The sequence below is a fragment of the Cricetulus griseus genome, chromosome 2 (assembly GCF_003668045.3).
Source record: "Cricetulus griseus strain 17A/GY chromosome 2, alternate assembly CriGri-PICRH-1.0, whole genome shotgun sequence".
In the NCBI taxonomy this organism is placed as follows: Eukaryota; Metazoa; Chordata; class Mammalia; order Rodentia; family Cricetidae; genus Cricetulus; species Cricetulus griseus.
The window spans coordinates 198,214,132-198,235,513 of record NC_048595.1 but is presented as its reverse complement, the minus strand read 5'-3'; the positions used below and the strand labels follow the sequence as shown (position 1 = coordinate 198,235,513).

Below are 21,382 nucleotides of genomic sequence, written 5' to 3'. Positions count from 1 at the left end.
TGTGTAGCTTTGGAGGCTGTCCTGGAACTCACTCTGTATACCATGCTGGCCTCGAACTCACAGAGATCCTCCTGTCTCTGCCTCGGAGTGCTGGGATTAAAGCCTGGCTCACATATCTCTTTTCTAATATCCTTTCTTTCTTATGCAGCACATCTGTAATTCTGACATACATTTTCCTTTCCTCTGAAAAGTTTTAAAATAGCTCATGGAAGATAGATATAACGGTGTTAATGAATGTCCTAACTTTTTGTTTGAGAACATTTTTGTTTTACATTTTACTTTGTTTCTTGAGATAGTCTTGGATAGGTAACCATGGCTGTCTTGAATTCCAGTCCTTAGCCTTGGGAGTGCTGGCATTCCATATCATGCCTGGCCCCATCTTCTTCTCTTCTGAGGGATAATTCTGTTGGATCTACTGTCTGAGGTTGATGAGGATTTTTGTTTTTGTACACTGTAAATATTTATTTCACATTCTTCTTCCTTTCATGGTTTCTGATATAGGTTATAGAGATTTTTGTTGTTGTTTTAAAAACTATGACACTTTCAAGATTCTTTTTCCCTTTGCCTTTGGTTTTCTGTAATTTGAAGAGGACAAGCCAAAATGTAGATTTTTAAAAATCTAATCTTTAGAGTTCTCTGGGCCCCCTGGACACACATTTTGGTGTCTGTCTCTAATTTTAGAATTTTTTGAGCTTTAATTACTTATTTTGTCTTCTTTCCCACTTTGATGGTGTTTTCCAACCCTTTTAATTCTTATTTTCTCTTTAAGTCTAGAAGTTTCTGTTGACCTCTGTTCACTCTTTTCTTGGTTGCACTACAACTAATGATATGCTTGTTGGAACATTCTGAATTTTCATTTAGCATCCTTTATTTGCAGCATTTCCTTAAAAGAATGATTCCTTAGTCTATGAATCTATTTCTTATGCAGTATATATTTTTCCTATAGTGTCCTTAGCATAAATAGTGGAGTTATTTTAAGTTCCTCTCTGATAATGGTTTGGGATCAGATTTAATGCTTGCTTTGTTTCTTCAGATTATGGCCTTATTATTGCCTGTTAGCATTGTTTTGCTTTTTGTTGAAAGCTCACAAAAAGTATGAGAAATGATGAAATCAGACATTCTGTGAGAGACAGTATGGAGGGGCTCTGGGTTATGTTTAATGCTGTTTGTGGGCAGTGTGGTAGTTTGAATAAATATAGCCCCCATAGGCTCCTATGAGAGTTTAGTCACCAGGAAGTGGAACTGAGAAAGGATTAGGAGGACTAGGAGGTGAGGCCTTGTTAGAGTAGGTGTGACCCTGTTAGAAGAAGTATATCACTGAAGGGTAAGGTCTCAAAAGTCCACAACAGGCCCACTGTGTGTGTGCATGTGTGCTCCTGTGCCTGCCTGCCAGCCGGCCTGCTTGCCTCCCTCCCTCCCTGCAGATCAAGATGTAGCTCTCAGTACTTTTTCAACACCACAGTGCTTCTAGCCATCATTATGTACTAAGCCTCTGAAACTATAAGCAAGCCCCCAATTAAATGCTTTCTCTTATGATTACATTTCAGTTTTACCGCACCTGAACATTTCCTAGAAACCCATTTCCCTCTTTTCTCCCCTGTGAGTCAGGAGGGCTATTATAAGGGGGTCTAGAGATCTCTGTTTGCTTTTTGACAGGTCAGAACAGGTCCTGATAAAGAAGTTTGTTTTATACAGCAGGGATTGCTTTTGTTCTGAAAATCACTGTATGCACTTCCAATGCTTTCATCTCCCTTTCTTACTGGAAGAAAATTTTCTCTCATCTCACCACAAGTACCCAGTAGAATTTCTGAAGAAAGGCTGAATTGCTGAGCATGATAAACATCAAACTAGTCCCCATCAGCCTCCATCAGTTCCTTGGCATTGAAGAGCCCCCGCCCCCACCCTTTCATTTTGCTAATTGTTCAGAATTTATTAGAAAACAAAATCCCCACACAGACAGCTCCCAGTTTTCTCTATAATAAACAGACTTTTCTAATTCCACTCTTCTTTTCACCCATTTAAGGATACTTGTTTGGCTCACACATTTTGGCAAGTAATTATTCTGTCCTTACACTTGATTTTATACAATTTTGTACAGTTTATCACTTTCACCGCACTATCCTGTATTCCTATCCAGTTGGAAGGTCTTCAAAAAAAAAAAAAAAAAGAGAAATGTATGTAACTCTTCTCTATTCCCTACAAGCACAAAATATGACAACAGTATCTAGTGAATACTGAATGAGCATGGGGTAGGATCCAATTCAGTTACTTGTGCTGGGAGTGAGAACTAAATATTTTACCATAGGACAGATTGCTACCAAGTTTGCTTCTAAGCTAGCAGGTGGGGCCATTTTAAATGACACTTGAGGGAACTAGTGAGAAAAATCAAGGTCAGAAAGGCTCTGATAGAGGCTCTGGTGTTCTGTCCTGCCTGCCTTGCTGTCTCAGAATCCCTATGATTTCTAGATTCTTTTTTCTTTCCTTTATTCAAACAACCAATATTTATTGGGTACACCATCCATGTTAAATTGTAACTTGGTGGTCTAGAGAAAGGATGGATACTTAAGATCTTGTTGGTATTTATAAATTTATTATTTTTACATCCCTTCCCGCCTCCTCTTCTGTTTATGAAAGAATAGGTCTCCCATGAGGATCAACAAAACATGGCATACCAAGTTGCAGGAAGACTAAGCACCTCCCCCGGTAGTAAGGGTGAGTAATACGAGTAGGGTTCCAAAGGCCAGCAAAAGAGTCAGAGACAGGCATGTTCGGACTGTTGTTAGGAGTCCCACAAGAGGACCAAGCTATGCAACTGTACCATATATGAAGAGTGCCTAGGTCAGTCTCATGCATTATACATTCAGTCTCTGTGAGCCCTTATTAGTGCAGGGTAGTTGGTTTTGTGAGTTTTCTTATGGTGTCCTTGACCCCTCTGGCTCCTATAATCCTTTCTTCCCCTCTTCAGCAAGATTCCCTGAACTCCATCTAATGTTTGGCAATGGATCTGCATCTGTTTCCATTAGTTGCTGAATGAACCTTCTGATGACAGTTGGGCTAGGCATCAATCTGGTCACAGGAGATGATCACTACAGGCTATGTTTCTGCTATTGTTAGGAGTCGTAGCTGGTGTCATCCTTATAGATTCCTGGGAGATTGCCTTACACTAGGTTTTTACCTGAAATGCCCAGACTCCCTTTTCAGTAGTTTTTTTCCTTACTCTCCCCAAATGCCTCCCATCCCCACCTGTCACAAAATCTCTTCTATTTCCCCTTCCCAGGGAGAGCCAGCTGTTACCTAGTCTCTCCAGGTCTGTGGATTGTAGCATAGTTTTCCTTTGTTTCACAGCTAATATCCACTTATGAGTGAGTACAGACCATGTTTGTCTTTCTTGGTCTGGGTTACCTCACTCAGGATGATTTTTTTCTAGTTCCATCCATTTGCTTTCAAATTTCCTGGTGTCCTAGTTTTAACAGCTGAGTAATACTCCATTAAGTAATACTACATTAAATGTACCACATTTTCTTTATCCATTCCTTGGTTCAGAAGTGTCTAGGTTGTTTTCAGGTTCTGGCTATTACAAATATAGCTACTATGAACATAGTTGAGTAAGTGTCCATATGGTATCAGAGTGCATCCTTTGGCCCAAGAGTGGTATACCTGGGTCTTGTGGTAGACTGATTCCCAGTTTTCTGAGAAACCACCACACGACTTCCAAAATGGCTGTACAAGTTTGCACTCTCACCAGTAATGGAGGGGTGTTCTCTTTGCTCCACATCCTTTCCAGCATGAGCTGTCACTTTTTTTTATCTTAGTCATTCTGACAAACATAAGATGGAATTTCAGAATCATTTTGATTTGCATTATCCTAATGGCTAAGGATGTTGAACATCTCTTTAAGTGTTTCTTGGCCATTTGAGATTCTTTTGTTGGGAATTCTCTATTTAGATCAGCACCCCATTTTAAATTGGATTATTTGGCTTGCTGATAATTTAGTTTCTTGAGTTTTTTATATATTTTGGAAATCAGCCCTCTGTCAGATGACATGTGGGGTTTTTGTCCATTCTGTAGGCTGCCGTTTTGTCCTCCTGACAGTGTCCTTTGCCTTACAGAAAACTTTCAGTTTCATGAGGTCCCATTTATTAAGTGTTGAGTTTAGTGCCTGTGCTATTGGTGTCCTGTTCAGGAAGTTGTCTCCTGTGCCAATGCCCTCAAAGTTATTTCCCACTTTCTCTTCTGTCAGGTTCAGTGTATCTGGATTTATGTTGAAATCTTTGATCCACTTGGACTTGAGTATTGTGCAGGGTGATAGGTATGGATCAATTTGCATTTCTACATACTGACATCCAGTTAGACCAGCATCATTTGTTGAAGATGCTTTCTTTTCTGTACAGTATAATTTTGGCTTCTTTGTCAAAAATCAGGTGTCCATAGGTGGGTGGATTTACATCTGGGTCCTCAATTTGATTCCATTAATCCACCTGTCTGTTTTTATGCTAATATCATGCAGTTTTTATTACTATAGCTCTGTAGTAGATCTTTAAATCAGGGACGGTGATAACTCTAGAAGTTCTTTTCTTGTACAGGATTGTTTTAGCTATCCTGGGTTTGTGATTTTCCGTATGAAGTTGAGTGTTGTTCTTCCAAGATCTGTAAAGAATTGTGTTGGGGTTTTGATGGGACTGCATTGAATCTGTAGACTGCTTTTGGTAAGGCTGACATTTTTATTATGTTAATGCTACCAATCCATGAGCATGGGAGATCTTTCCATCTTCTGATATCGTCTTCAATTTCTTTCCTCAAAGGCTTGAAATTCTTGTTGCACAGGTCTTTCCCTTGCTTGGTTAGAGATTACACCAAGATATTTTATATTATTTGAGGCTATTGTAAAGGGTGATGATTCCCTGGTTCCTTCCTCAGCCCATTTATTGTTTGTATATAGGAGGGCTACTAATTTTTTTTTAGTTAACTCTTGTATCCAGCCACTTGACTAAAGGTGTTTATCAACTGTAAGAGTTCCCCAGTAGAGTTTTTTATGGGTTGCTTATGTATACATACTATCACATCATCTGTAAATAATGATACTTTTACTTCTTCCTTTATAAAATGTTTCCCTTAGTTTTCTTATTGCTCTAGCTAGAACTTCAAGTACTGTATTAAATACACATGGAGAGAGTCGACAACCCTGTTTTGTTCCTGATTTTGGTGGAATTGCTTTGAGTTCCTCTCCATTTAATTTCATGATAAAATCCCTCTTAAGAGATTAGCTTCTTCTTCCTTTTTTTAGTAGTGTGTATTTGAGGTTCATCAATGTCTTTTCTTGGCACAATAGCCTGTTTCTCTTCAGTGCTGAACAACATACCATCATTTGGATGTATTAATTTGTCTATTCACTTACTGGAGGATGTTTCATTATTGCAAGGTTTTGTCAAATATAAATATCTTGGTTATAAATATCCTTATTGATGTAAATTTTCAATTCCTTTGTGTATTGATCAAGTAATTGATACATCAAATGATGAGATTATGTTTGGTTTTATTCCCTCTGGAATGGTTGTTCCACTTTGCAGTTCTTTTAGTAATGAAGGAAAATTTCTGTGCTCTGTGTCCTCCCCAGTATATTGTGTGCTCACTACTCTGGATTGGTTCATTCTAGACAATTCCCTGCAGTATGTGACAGGCAGCACTGTGTCACCCTGATTTTATGTCTTTATCTCCTTTAGTAAGGCATCTTTGGATATTCTCAGTCCTTAAACACCAAGTTGTTGTTTTAGTTGTTGACTTCAAAGAGTTCTTTGTATATTTTAGAGAATATCAGATAAGACTATCCTTTTATTAGTTATTTAACATGTCAAATAACTAATATAACAAGATTCTTTATATTTTTTGAATTTTTCTTGTTTGATTTTTTTTTGCTAGCTTATAGTAATTTTGATTTTTTTTTGCTAGCTTAAAGTAATTTCATTAAAGTCTAAATGTCACTGGTGTTATTTAAACTTTTGGTTGTTTGACAAACTGTTGGTTAGTTTTCTAGGCTGCTTCTCATATATGATAGTACTCACTATTTAAATAAAAAATAATGCAGTAGAGAAACAGAATTATTTTTGTTGGCACCTTCTCTCCATGTCTTATATAGTGATGTAGCAAAGATGGATGGTTGGAAGGAAAGAAGATTCTACAGAGATTCTGATCAATAAAGATCCTTGGACAGATGCCCTATTTCTACAATACCTATTTATTTTACTAACATCAGTAACACTTAACATACACATTTCTTATATTTTTCCTTTCTGAAAAATCATCCGACTAGTAAAACTCAGTGGAACTGGTATAATTACTGTAATAGATACATGAAGCAAGTTTTAAAACTTCCACACTGCATGCATTTGCTAATATTTATATTTAGTGAGTAGGTGATTCACCAACCTGAGGAGAGAAGCAGTAAGGTTTTCATACAGAGATACTCTTCATAGGATACCTGCAATCTTTTTAACTCGGAGGAGACATACATCATGTGTTTACATTGGTCATACATGCAGGGTAGAGTCATTCTCTGCCTGTGAGACACAAACACAAGTGTGAGTTACAAAGAAACAGTGCAAGTCTAAAATAATAGCTGAATTTTTGTTTTGTTTTCAAATTCATGAGTGAAAGCATACCTATTACTGTCAATAATCCCTTGTAGAACTAGAATGTTGGCGAACAGGAGAGACTACTCAATAATACCCCTTTATACTAGACACTAGGTTTGTGTTGTTTCAGAATTGTGAATGCTTTGCTATACTTAGGACTCAGTAAGCTATATAATTCTGGAATGCCTACAGCACACTTTAATGGAATCATTAGGATTCAGTTATTTTTCAGATCTTCTGGTTTGCTTATTCCTTTTTATTTTATTTTTGAGATTGTAATATAATTACATCTATGTATGTATCTATCTATCTATCTATCTATCTATCTATCTATCTATCTATCTATCTATCTATATTTTCCCCTTCCCTCCAAATTCTTCCATATTCCCCTTCTTATTCTCCTTCAAATTGATGGCCTCTTTTTGTATTAATAGTTGTTACATACATGTATATTTATTTATATTCCTAAGTATATCATTACAACTTCTTGTGTATGTGTTTCTTGTGCATATGTTTCTAGGGCTGACCAGTGGTATTGGTAACTAATTGATATGTTCTTCCCTGAGCAAGACTATTTCTCCTGCACTCAGCATATCTTAGTTTCCAGTTGTTCTCTGTGTAGAGTTGAGGTCTTGTGAGCCTTCCTCCATTCATTTGAGTAGGTCTATTGTTTAGGCAGGGATACTAGTTTTCTTTATACTTTGCAGATATTATTTTATTTCCTTTAGCATTTAGAAGTTATTACTCACTTAAATCAACGTTTGGCATTTGACTACAGTCAGATCTACAACATAGTTTTTGATCTTACCATTTAAAAATCAGAAGGCCCCTCTCTGTTATATAGTATCCCATCCTAAAACAGTTACGTGTGAAAGTTGTCCTGAGGGGCATTATTAACATTGACATCTTCTCAGTCTTCATCTTATTTTTTGAGATTGAGTTTCTTACTGAACCTGGAGCTTTCTTATAGGCTACACTGTCTGGTAAGAAAGCCTCATGGATCCTCCTGTCTGTAACTCCCTAGTGTGTGTCTCCATGAGTAACATGTAAGCAGCTAAAGAACAGGGACCATTTCTGTATTCTGATGGAGTTAGGGGTGGAGCTCAGTTGGTAGAGTGCTTTGCCTAGCACTGGGCTCAGGTTCAATCCCTATTCCCTTCTCTCTACCAAGACTAAGAATGTTATGCATTGTTATTTACCTCTAATCCATGATGGTTGTTTCTTGGCTCTAGGACAAAATCTAAAGTCTACTTCATGAACTATATGATATTATTTTGTCATTATTCACTCCTTCAAATGCTACTATATCCTTGAGAGCCTTTCAGTTCCTCATCAAGCTTGCCAACTGTGCCAAGCTTGCTTCAGTTTTTCATGCTTGTTTCTTCTGCCTCGAATGCCATACACTTACATAGCTTTTTTTCTTTTTTGAACAGTGAATGATTAGCTCCCTAAGCCCTCCAGGCTCCAAAAAACTCCATTATCTCCACTCACCCCTGCCCCACTATTTTATTATGGCTCTATGAATTCTCCCATCAGGTTGTTCTATTTTGTCTACTATTTTATTCCAGCTTTTCATAACAGTGCTTGGCTCTTGATAAGTATGTAAATACCACTTAAAATATGGCAGGAGAAAGTCACAAATACCACCAGTGGAGAAACAATATTAACTTTAACTAGATGGTTAACTGCTTCAGCTAGGATTTCTTTCTACTACTTTCCCAGCTATTGGGAAACCTCTGCTGTACCCTCTGAGATGTGTGTCCCAGAAATTACCCAGCAGTAGCTCCACAAAGATGTATCTGGAGTCTTGAGTTACCTCGTAATAATGGCTTTGGCATACTCCCTAAGAATCTGTCCTTAAAAATATCTGGGCTATTACATTGGTGCCTACTAAAACATGTAAGATAAAAGGAACTTCTCCGTGTCATTGTTCCAGCCTCTCCCATTTAACATTTAACTCAAATAGATGCTTTTCTGTCACACACATACACACACTCTTTATATTTTAAATCTGGTACACACAATAAGGGATGCTTGCTTATTTTCACACAACCTCTTTAAGCTTCCCCAAACGCTCTCCAATTCCCTTTTCCCTAATATTCTATTCATTAACCAGCATTAGTTTTCAACCTTATTGCCATTCTGGACACATTTCAGGTGGTCAATGCTACTCACATGGAGTATAACTGAATGCTGTTGTGCTAATGGGGCTTCATGGTTTCATTACTTTTGGGAGGAACTCTTAACAGAATCTATAAATATGCAGTAAAGGATAATCTCTGCTTTCTTCAGAGAATACCCCTCAGACTCTGTGTATGCACTTATACACATTCTAGGAAAGTTTAAGTTACTGGCACAAAGGCTAGTGATAACAAATAGAAGGTAAGAAAAACCAGGGCTATATGGAAGAGGTTATATTTAGTCTGTGAATGAAGAGGGTATGTTTGAAGAATGAGCAGTTCAAGTGCCAACAAAGAACATTTAAAAAGAACAAACAGAAAGTGAGGATACTCTGGATGGTCAGTGGATCAGAACTGCACTTAAGGAGGAAAGCATTAGTCAACACAAAGAGTGATAATGGAGATAGAAAACCAGTGATCAAAATAGCTGCATGAGATCAGGGAGTGGATGGCTGCCATAATTCACAAATACTAGCATACGCCTACATGATAAGACAACATCTGACTTATAAAATTGTGAGTTGTGATAGTTCTTCAGTTGTTTTTTTTTTTTTTTAAATCACAATACTATGTTTTCTCATGTACATTATTTTGTTTTAGACAAAGTTTCATGTGGCCCAGGTTGGCCTCAGACCTGCTATGTACCTAAGGATAATCAAAAACTTCTGATCTTCCTATGTCTACTTCTTCAATGCTAAGATTACAGGTATGCACATTGTGCTCAGTTTATGCTGTGCTCGGGATCAAATGGAAGGTTTTATACATGCTAGACACTCTACCAACTGAGCTACATTCCTAACAGTTCTCAGTCTTTCTAGGGCATGGATGTTATAAGCCTACCCATGCTAACAAATACCCCTTGTCTCTGTGTCTGTGTCACTTCACATGTACTCAGTGGGGACATCCTCATTGCTTTTATTGGCCCCACATGAGTTTTCCCATACTCATTTTGTTTCCTTGAGTAGAGTTATATAATTAAAACAATAGTACAATAAGACTACTATTATTATTGTTGCCACACTGTATGGATCTCAAGACTCCAGGGATGCCCAAGGTGTAAAAGGTGTTTGTTTACGAAACATGGTCTTCTATTATGTAGCTCTGCTGTCTTGAACTCAGTACATAGCCCACGCTGACCTGGAACTCAAGAGATCTACTTGCCTCTGCCACTGGAGATCTGGGATTAAAGGTGTGTATCACCACATACAGCTGAAGTAAAGGTATTTTTAAATGTTATCTTGAGACTGTAATAATGGTACATATGCATATTTTCTATCTTAATATTACTCTAGCTCAAGCAGTGACGAACAATTCTGCCTTCAGTTTGCCTAGATCCTAGACAACTGGTAGGATTGATTCAGTACCACATTATTATGATAGCCCACTGGGAAAGCATCGATGATTAAAATACTGTATGAATATAACTTACTCATTAATAATCAGATCAGGAGCAAAACACAGCAGGTTTGCACTTGATTGTTTGTATGATCTCCAACCCAGGGCAAATGCCATGAGAAACATCCATGAGTACTGCAGGAGGGTCATTTGGTCATCCAGGTGTAAGTTTCTGAATCCTAAATTGGAAATAAAGGTGTAAGGCAACACTCTAGTTGACCAGTTATCCTTGTTTGGGGGTGACCTTTACTAGTATCTGTCAGATGAACACCTAGGCACACAGAACATTTTAATGGTCCAACAAAATGTATGAATAGTTATTATTTTTGTCACTTTTGCCTATTTAAGTATATACAAAGTAATATCATAAAAGAGTCTTGGCTTAGGATATTTCTTAATGGATTTAGATTTTAAATTTTCCTGGTATCTATCTACTTTCCTTTGCTAATATGGTGAGGGTGATGGGAGCTTAGGTTACTTAGTCTTCCTCTGCCTGTGTATGCAGCCATTACCTTGCCAATCTCCTCTATCTGTAAAGTCCGTCTGGCTGGTGCTTCACATTGACTTCTACACCAAAATTCCAACATAAAACTTTTGTTTAAAATGCCTTAAAATTAGATGAAAATTTATATTCAACATGTGGCATATCATTTTATGGAAAGCAAAAATGATTTTGTATTAGTAAATTTTGAAAAATTCAGCAACTCACTGTTTATCAATTTCAAAAACAAACAAACAAAATGAATGGAATTCCTAAATGTTCTCCTGTAGGTGTCATAGACAATGGAATTTGAGTTAGTTCTGATAATCACGATCCTGTCTAAAATGAAATGTTATGGGTGAAAATAAGGTACTAATGTCTATGGTTTACCATGGATTTCTCGTTTGTCCTTATGAGTAAGAGAAACAAGATTTGCTGTGAAATTAGAATGCTACACAACCTAAGGAGCCCCAGAAGCAGCTTTATTTTTGGGGGTGCTGCAGATTAACCCCAGGGTCTTGCGTGTGGTAAGCAAATGGCATACCACTGAGTTGTCCATCAAGCCCAACCCAGAATGCTTTTGTTCGAGAAAATACAAAGGTCTATGCTGTAGTTCTGTCATCATTTGTATCTTACCTGGTATTGCCTTTGCCCATTTCACGGCTGCAATCACTTGGCGCCCACCTAACATGTTGAGTGTGGTCATGATTCTCCAAGTTGAGTCTGGAATAGAGCTGTCATATCCTGAATATAAGACCTCAGGTTCAATCACCTCCAGCAGTGATACCAGGGTAGGGGTAAGTTGTGGTAATGCTGCAGGAACTATCGTTTTGTTAGGATTTTCAGAAGTGTCTTGTGAGACTCCTGTAGTGGCTTGCTGAATCCCTTTTATTTTTTTCTTTGTTTTTCGGGCTGTGAATATTGAAGAAAAAAAAAAAAAAAAGAAATGTACTGAATCAAATTTGTAGCCCAAACTTTCCAATTATAAGAGTTGTTTAATTTATGAAACTACTACTGAAACAAGTATTTTAAATATTTTTGGCATGTGTGGCCCCCACAATCTCAAAAGGAGTGGTACTATTAGAAGGTGTGGCTTTGGGGCCTTTTGCTTAAGCTTCACTCAGTGTCACAATCTGTTGACTTTCTGGTGCCTGCAAGATGTAGGACACTCAGCTACTACACTAGTACCATGTCTGCCTGCACGCTGCCATGTTCCTTGTCATGATGATAACAGACTGAACCTCTGAAACTGTAAGCAAGCCACCCCAATTATATGTTTTCTTTATAAGAGTTGCTGTGGCATGGTGTCTCTTTACAGCAATAGAAACCTTAAGACAGCACGTATGTGTGAAAGTATGGTGTATGTATACATACCTGCGTGGGAACATACACCTGTGTATTTGCTCAAGGCCAGGGGAAGAAGTTGGGTGTCCAACTCTGTCACTTCCTACCTTATTATTTTTGAAGTAGGCTTTCTCATTGAACTTGGAGTTAGGCTACCAGCCAGTAAACCTAGATAACCTCCTGTACCCACCCTATCTCTCAAAAGTGCTGGGATTACTAGGCATGTACTAGCCATGCCTTGCTTTTTATGTGGGTACTGGGACCCACACTTGGGTCTTCATGCTTTCTTAGCAAGTGATCTTACCCATTGAGCCATCTCTCCAGCTCCAGAATTCCTTATTAGTAATTATAAGGACATGGCATGGAAAGGGAGAAATTTTGTGAAAGATCCATAGGAATTCACACCCACAATTTGTTTCTCCTAAAAGTTAGCCAGTAGTATACTGTTTACCTTAAACTTTTGACCTTTCTGCCTATTTTATTAATTCTTCCAGAATTTTATATAATGTGTTTTGATCATATTTGCATCTTTTTCTAATTCCTCACAGATACACACCCCTTTCCCTACTCTGTTCTCACCTATTAAAAATTTTAAATCCAAAAGTACAATTTGTGCCCCCCACTCCATATGCTCTTGGATGTGTGGCCTTCCACTGGAGTAGGATGACCTATCAGGGGCTGCACTCAATAGCTCCTTAGGTAGGGTATAGGACTCTGTGTCCTTTCTCCTTCTCCATGCTGGGATCTGGTCTGGCTTGAGTGTTGGCCAGGTCTTGTGATTACTGTCATAACTGCTGTGAGTTCCTATGTGCAGCTGTCCTGCTGTGTCTGAGAACAGTTTCCTGTAGCCATGCACTGCCTTACTCTTACAGTTTTCCACACTCTCTTATGCAATTATCTCTGAGTCTTGGGAGGAGGTTTGCTACAGATGTCCCATCTAGGATGGAGCATTTTGCATTGAATACAAACAATGTACACTTGAATTAATTTTTGTAACTTTTGTACTTTCAAGAAAGTGGTTTAATGTGTTAGTACTTGGCTGTCAATTTTAAACAATCTGGATGGATTTTATATTTAGCAACATACTCTGTAGAAGGCAGCATGGGAATCTCTCCTATCAAGAGAAAAAGATAAATACCATTCTCTCAATATCAGCATTTTTACTCAAATTATTACTACTCTTTTTTCTTTGGTCTCCCAATATAAGATTAGTATTTTTTAAAGGCTTCTTTTTACTTTTAATTATGTATATGCATTTTTGTCTATGTGGAGTATGCATGTCAAATCCCCTAGAATGGAGTTACAGGCAGTTGTGAGCTGTCAAATGTGGGTGCTGGGTGGGAAGTGAACTTGGTTCCTCTGCCACTGATCCATTTCTCCAGCCCAAACACTGGAGTCTTTGTACAATATAAATGTAACCATGTCTCTGCCATTATTGTTTATTTAATTCCTACTCATTGTCTATATTTACAATTCAGTGCTACTTCTTCCAGGGTAACTTCTCTGACCTTCAGGACAGAATCAGATGACCTTCCCTCCTGATCCTGTACTATCATTCCTTTTGTGGCATGCCACACTATTTTGTGATTGATTTTGTGCCTAAATAGAAAGTAAGCTGCTCAAAGTCAGGCACTGAATTTGTATTCTTTATACTTGTTGAGTACTTGCTAAATAAAGTACCATGATGGCAATAAACACTAATTTGAGTTAGTAAGAATGCCATGTTCGTGTTCAGATTGCTTGCTATTTCAACTACAGCAAAACCCCAAACTTTTCCAGATGAAAGTTTTTAAATGAGATTAAGTTTTGATTATATAACTTATTATATAAACAGAAATATCAACTTCAAACTTACAAGTAGTTTTAGTTTTTTTATACTTAAACCTCAAACCCACCCAATAACGCCTTAATTTTTTGCAGAGTTGTAGTAAAACATGTTTTTTTTTTCAAGTAAAAGGCATGTTTTTGAAATGTAAAAGAAAGTGAGGAACATGAAATAGATCTCATACAGTACTTTTCCAAACTTAGGGAATGATTTCAATAAAAAGGAGTAAGAAGGATGAAAACAAAGTTGCCTCAACTTATGTCATTTCCAGTTATTATGTAATTTCTTTATTTAACATACACTCTGGCTATCCTAAATTCAATGTACATAACAAAATTGATGAATTAACACATAAATTATGTGATCTTGGAAAAACCCAAAATATTATACAATATATTTTATTACACAATAATATAACATTATGTTAATTTAACATATATAAACTGAGTTCATTAAGTGATTACATCTGCTGCTATTATAAGAAGCAAAGTGATGAGTTTTCATGTGATAGCTAGATAGTTCTTTTAGGTATTTCCATTACCTTCAAGGTTCATTCCAGCTTGAAGACATTTTCGATAGCGGCATGCTGGGCAGTTTTTTCTTCGAATTTTATCAATGATGCAATCATTTCTTCCAGCACAAAGATAATTGTGCTGTCCTAAAAGAGATATAAAGAGGCACTATTAAAATTCCACACGTCTGTAAGGATATTTTTTATGAAGAGCCTAGTATCTTTCTGTTTTTATTCTGAGTGGAATATGAGCAAGATACAAAGTCACCGATTAAGGAAGGCATTGAATTAAGAAGGTAAGTGTGCTTGTCTACATGAATTACAATGTTGAAAGGGCTTGTTCTGTTCAACAAATTTAAAAGTCAATTAAAACAAACCTTACTGCAGTATTTCATATATAGATGTGTACAAATCATAAATATACTTTTGGATTAAGAGACAGAATGATATCCTATAAACCCCCTTGGGCCAAAAGTCAGCACTTTAAAACCTGCTTTACATAGTCCTTTTAACATTTATAGATTGGATCTGTAATGTTTGTAAGCATTGTTTTATTATTAATTCTGACCTATTATTGAAGTGACTAAAGAGAAAGCAAGCTTAAACATATTTTGGAATCCCTAAGAAAAAATGACTTTAATTCAACTGTCAACATTATGCCTTCACATGTTTTTAAGTGAAGTAAAACATTGCCAATTGCCAGCAACTGATTACATAAATTACAAACTTGGCAAACTTACTACAATTATCTAATATACTTTTGGAATATAAGGATGTTTGGAGTAACCTGTGGCCTCACATACTGACTTAAAGAGTGCTAATATCTAAATTTTCTGGTACCTAGTATTGAAGAACTGAAGTTCTCTCCTATTGAAACATTCTAAAAAACATTAAAAAGGAAAAGACTACAAGTGTTTCTGTTTCCCACATGCACATTCTCCTTGTCTTCTTTTACTCTGAGTATTAAATATCAATGAGAGAAATTGAAAGATCCATTTGCCTGGGGGTAAATATGGAAGTTTCCTATGTAAGACTTGATTGTTCACATAGATACATCAATAATTAACATTCTTGGTTACTTATACTAGATGGGATTGCAAGACCTTAAGAAATGAATGACATTTCTCAAGAATAAATCATATTTGAAGAAATGAGAAAACATTACAATGATTAGTCCACCATGCTGAACACATTTAGTCCTGGTTTCTAAGAAGAGACTTTTTTTCTTTAATGCCTAGGGCAACCAAAGACTTGGATTAAAAAAATATTTACTTTTTCCTGGTATGATAAATATGAGTTTGGAATACATGGTCAACTACATCAGTTTCATCTTTTGGGAAGATAAGGCTACAAAGTTGACTCATGGTTACACATCTAGCATTATCTCAGGGCTATTCACCCATGCCAAGTATCTATCGTCTTTCAGATCCTTTCTGTATTCTGTAAGCTTCCTAGACACAAAATGGAGGAAGTTTATTTTACCCAATAAAATCCTATTATATGGGATTGAAAAGATGGCTCAGCACTTGCTGCTCTTGCAGAGGATATGGGTTTAGTTCCCAGATCCCACACGGCAGTAGCTTACAACTATCTTTAACTCCAGTTCCTGGGAATTAGATGCCTTCTGGTCTCTGCATATACCAGGCACACATGCAGCGTTCACATAGGCAAACATTCATACACATAAAATAAAACTAAATACTTTTTAAAAATCCCATCTTGCAACAAAAGAAGAAATAACAGATTGCATCCACAGCTAATGCATAAAAATTTTACCCCTTAAAACTATCCCCATATCCTCTTGCAAAAAAATATCCCTACATTAGTTTCCTGCAGTTACTGGAAAAAAATGTGAAAAATTACTTCTAGAATAGAAGAAATTCAGTGTTTATGTCCAACTAAAAGATTCAGCTATGCATATTACGCTGATATTGATTTCTCTGTATAGGGTGTTATGTAACTAGGAATCTTCATTATAGGCTCAAATTATCATAATAGTGTGATGTTTATTAAGACAAGGGATCGGAGTTAGTGTTCAATTTTTCACAAGGGATGGCCATGCATTACTAATAGCAATTTAAAAACCATCCTTTTAAGACATATCTGGAGTTCCTTTTGCCTGCCACCTGGAAAATTTCCTTTTATCAATATCAAGTGAAGAGCCTTCAGATCATCAGAAACCTCTTAACGCTGCTGTTACTGGTACTTTTGGCTACAGTCTACTTTTAGCATGTGATTGTGGCTTGCCATTAATGATAGTGTAGTAGCCAGACTAAAAGACACCCAGTGTATCTGTCTCCTGGTCCAGAGAAGTGTAGTCCCTTCCCATATCATACCAAGGCTGGCTTGAGTGACCAATAAAGTATTTCATAGATCTAAGTGGTATGGGAAATGGGAACATAACAAAATGCATGTAGAACATGAAGACTACAAACTGCCCTGGGATTAAATATAAAGTAATACTACCAGCTTAAACTTTTATAAGCCTTCTCAGTTGCAGTGTGGTATAGTGAGGCATGTATTAGTGGGGTGCCAAAAAACTGTTCTTGAAAACATGAACTTTTTGGGATTTGTTTTCTTATGGAGTGTTGTAAAATTTGTAAATCTTAGAGGTAATTATGCAGATGATGCAGTGCATGGTAGCTATTAGTTAAACCTCTTGTGATTACTTTTATTTCAGCATCCACCTATATTATGAACTGGTAGGTACCAAGGGCTTGTCATATACATCTTTGAGAGTCATTGTCCTCAGACAAAGACCTTACTGGAGACCACTTTGTTGGAATCCAAGCTTTGCCACTTCAACTATTCAAACCGGATTGCCAGTCTGTCAGACATAGGTCCTAACAGGATATAAGTGCTCAGGGGGCCATAACTGATTTGGTATGTGTGTATTTCACACATGGAAAATGAAGTCATTGTATTGTAGAACATAAGGTAGACAGTTGTCAGTTACAGACAGTGGGGTAAAATGAATGTAATAAAAGGGGCTGGCAGGGCAGAGAAGCACAGAAGGAAATGGAGAAGTCCCAGGGTCTTAAATAAAAAAAAATAAAAAGTATCTACTCTTGATCCATCTTATAGAAATAACAAATGCTTAAAACTTACTCAGATTTATGTTTGGGTATTTATACTGCCAATATGGGGGCTAAGTATAACTTCTAGTATGTGTTAAAATGTGATGTTAAATATATAATATAGTCATCCTTTAAAAAAGAAAAGCTACAAACTACGTATAGGGATTTTACAAGTCTCAATAAAAATTTGAGTTAGAGTGCCAGCATTTATAGAAATTTAGAGCTTGTAAATGCCTTTGAGAACAATGAAATTCAAATAAAAGAGGAAAGAGAGCCAAGTAATTTACTCATTAGCAATACACATGTAAAGGTTTTCCTGAAATAATTAAATGATAAACATTTTTAAAAATAGTGTAGCTACTACAAATTTTTACCTAAAAATAAGTGAAAGAGTTAATTTTAAATAAGAATTAAGAAAAGTGGATTGTAATGGTATTATATTTCAGAAGTAAATCTAGCTTTATTTTCTGGTTTGATTCCATTAAGATGCTTTTAGATAGGGTATATAAAATATCTCTAATATTAATCTTTCCCTCTGGAGTGTGCACCCTGTATCATTTTTACAGTGTAAACACCTTCTTTAAAACATCATCCTTTCAGATGACCTCTGTATGATAATCTCTGTACTTGGAATTGTTAATTTGGCCTTTACTCGAATGGACTGTGATATCCCTGAGGGGAAATCAGGTCTTAATGGTATTTGTAGTACTTAACATGACCTCTTATTTAAAAGGGAAAAATGAAAGAAAAGAATGCTATTCCTCCCAATTCCCAGTGTCACCCACTTTTGTCTGATTGGTATAGCTTTGAAGCCAACTTGCTTATGGGGAATAGAAATCCGCCATTCTCTGATTGTCCAAACTTAGCAAACTGTCAGTTCACATAGCAATATTCCTTACAATGTTTAGTTCTTTCTCAGACTGAACATTTTTATCAATTTATTCTAGTTCTGCTCCTTCTTCCTTTCATTTTCCCTTGCTTGCCTCTAAATTGGTCTCTAGCCTTGGTGGACTTGGGATACAAAAATTTACTGTGAGAAATAGAAACAAAATAAAGCAAAAACGAAACTCTTCAAAACACACACTACCTTCCACTGCTCTTTTGAAGAATACTTTACAGCTCCCACATGTTAATACCCCATAATGACATCCTGAAGCTTCATCAGAGCACACCAGGCAGAGTTTGGGAGGTGGTCCTGTTGCTGTTGAGGAGCTAGACGGAGGAGAGCTTACATCTGGTCTCATTCCAGGGCTAAAGGAAGAGGAGAAACAGTGTTATGCTTGTTGCCACTATGAGAGGAATGACACAATATAGTTCTTTTCCCTCTTCATTGGACATCAGTGTGTTCACACTGAATTCTGTCTTTTAAGTACTAATAAGCACCAGAATACCCTATCTAAACATATTTTAAAATATTATTTTTGTATATAAAATGTGAAATACAGGAAATGACAAGATTGTTTAGTGGTTAAGGTCACTTGCCCAGCAGGCATGAGGACGTGAGTTCAAATCCTTACAACCTTTATACAAAGCAGGGCATAACTGCGCATTCCTATAGTCCAGCATTGGGGAACAGACAGGTGGATATGAAGGGCTCCCCATACAGCCAACCTAACTGAAACAGTGAGGTTCCCAGTCAATTAGAGACCCATTTCAATGCAGAAAGGTGGAGAATGACAGAAGAAACACACTTTATGAGCTGCTCTGGTCTCTACATAACTGCACACTCCATGCATAGAAAACATAATATACAACAGTAATAAATATGAAGTGCAAGAGCCAATTCTTTTGTGGCTTCTAAACAGAATGATATCGTAGTTCACTTAGGATATAATTGCTACTTTAATATAATGATATAAATTATTTTATAAGTGTGCAATTAGCAAGATTTTAAAAAAATGGATTGGACCTGTAACTACCATTAAAATAAAGAATATTTCTACCACACCTCCAGATTCCTTCTATCCCATTAATTGTTTAGGAAATCAATCTTTTTCCCTCTTAATTTTAAGATCTTACACTAAGAATCATTATCATTCTATTCTGTTCTCTAGTATAGAAAAAAATTACAGACCAGCCCATAAATTGATCCTAGATGAAACAATAGTTTCTTATGACTTGGAAACAATTATTCCAGAAACATTAGTGTATATATTGGGGAAAACTCTACTTTTCAAATCTGAGAACAACCATCTTGTTCTCTCTCAATCAAAACGCCCTAAAGCAAACAATGACAAGAGTGAATCTGATGCTCTGACCAGGCCTTACTTTCCATTTTGCAAACTTCTTACCACAACAGATGGTGTAAGGCATAGGGCTTATTAGTCTAAAGTTCTTAAACTTTCAAAAAACAATATGTGCTTATCTTTTACCTAAAGCAATTAACACAAAAGATAAATTAACTATTATAGTTCATATTAAGAGATAATGATGATTGTCCTAAAGAACTTTTATCACACATGCTGAGTCTGAAACTAATTATATAGGTAGGTGTGTGTGTGTGTGTGTGTGTGTGTGTGTGTGTGTGTGTGTGTGTGTAGCTAGCTAGCTAAAAAGAATCTCCAGCCTCCTGCTTCAAATTACACTGCCTATTCCTTATTTTCTTATGTACTCTCAAACAGGCTTTCAAAAATGCAGGCAGGTATCAACTTGTTGGGTATGGAACTCTTCATGTTAAAGTATGTATGTGGTTTTTATCACTTATAGAAGACAGTTCACATATATAACACTACCACTCCCTCTGAACTTTGCTCACTGTATTCCCTAAGAGATGCTATTTAGGAAAAAGGTAGATGGGATGTAGACTGTCTCGTCAACCGTTATGCATGCTTTTATTTCAGCCCAACACAGTACTAAACCTCAAATGCAAAAAATGATTAATACATTGACAACTAAAGCAATTTCTTTCATTTGTTCTATTAGTTAGAAATAACAAGTAATATTTTTCTGTTATTAAACTTATTTAGGAACAAAAATTAAAAAAATAGTAATTGTAGTTGGGAGTTGTTACTTATGACTCTAATCCTAATACTTGGGAGGCTGAAACAGAAAGACGACTACAAATTTGAGCCCAGTCTGATCTGCCAGTTCTGGGAAACTGTGAGACCCTATCTCAAGAAACAAACAAAAAATGTGTTATAATTCTAGTAAGTCATTAAGCCCAAGGTTCACCCTAAATTCAATCCTCAAATGAATTTTCCTGCATTTTGCCAACTGTCTGTTTATCTAGTGGCTTAATCAATAGGGCAGCATTCCCACCATTTAGTTCTGGGAACAGGTTCTAGGGTTTCAAATTGTTCTCTGAGCACTGTCAATAGACTTTCTGCTTGTTTCCATATCACAAGGTATTGATCCCTTGCTAGATTTGGGCAAGTGGACTGAGTGCATCCTGAGAGCCTCTAAAAGAAGAGAATCTCCTGAAGTGGCTGGGCATACCCTCCACTTAATGCAGACATGTAAGGTAAAGCTGCTGCTCTGGGTCAGAATTTTACACTGAAGTAGGAAGGTCCTGGGATGAGCACAGAGTGTAGCAATGAACTGGGGGAGTAAAACTCCCTAGCTTCTGTTCTGAAGATGCTCCTATTCCTGCTCAGCCAATCTCTTCTCAACTGACATTTGTAGAGAACAGCAAGTTGCTTGTATATTTAGTTTATGGAAAATGGGCACACTGTTTAAAGATTTTTAAGGTCAATCCTATAAAGTTATACATGTATAAATTTGAATTTTGAACAGTATTTTGTAGTACATCATGGTTTAAGAACACTGCCATGAAGAGAATCTCACTTATCCTCTAAATAGCCTTGTGATAAGACGTCACCATCCCTAGATGAAGTCAAGCAAATAGTGTCACATGGTTGATCAGGGAGAATAATGATCTGGTTCAGCTCTCAGCAGTCCCATTTGACAGCCTGTATAGCTTTTGAAAAGTATCTACTACTTT

The 21,382-nt window shown here is 36.7% G+C and overlaps 1 protein-coding gene across 7 annotated transcripts in view; it reads right to left on the bottom strand.

Annotated features, from left to right (window-relative positions):
* Positions 1-21,382, bottom strand: part of Nr3c1 (nuclear receptor subfamily 3 group C member 1) — a 95,668-nt gene that overhangs the window by 7,403 nt on the left and 66,883 nt on the right. For 6 of the 7 annotated variants that reach the window (XM_027398010.2, XM_027398006.2, XM_027398009.2 and 3 more), the window contains exons 3-7: positions 18,527-18,693; positions 14,396-14,512; positions 11,322-11,597; positions 10,239-10,383; positions 6,424-6,554 (exon numbers count right to left, since the gene is read on the bottom strand). In XM_027398010.2, coding sequence (XP_027253811.1) covers positions 6,424-6,554; positions 10,239-10,383; positions 11,322-11,597; positions 14,396-14,512; positions 18,527-18,693 — 836 coding nt within the window. The remainder of the gene's footprint in view (positions 1-6,423; positions 6,555-10,238; positions 10,384-11,321; positions 11,598-14,395; positions 14,513-18,526; positions 18,694-21,382) is intronic. The other variant, XM_027398012.2, reaches the window with a different exon arrangement.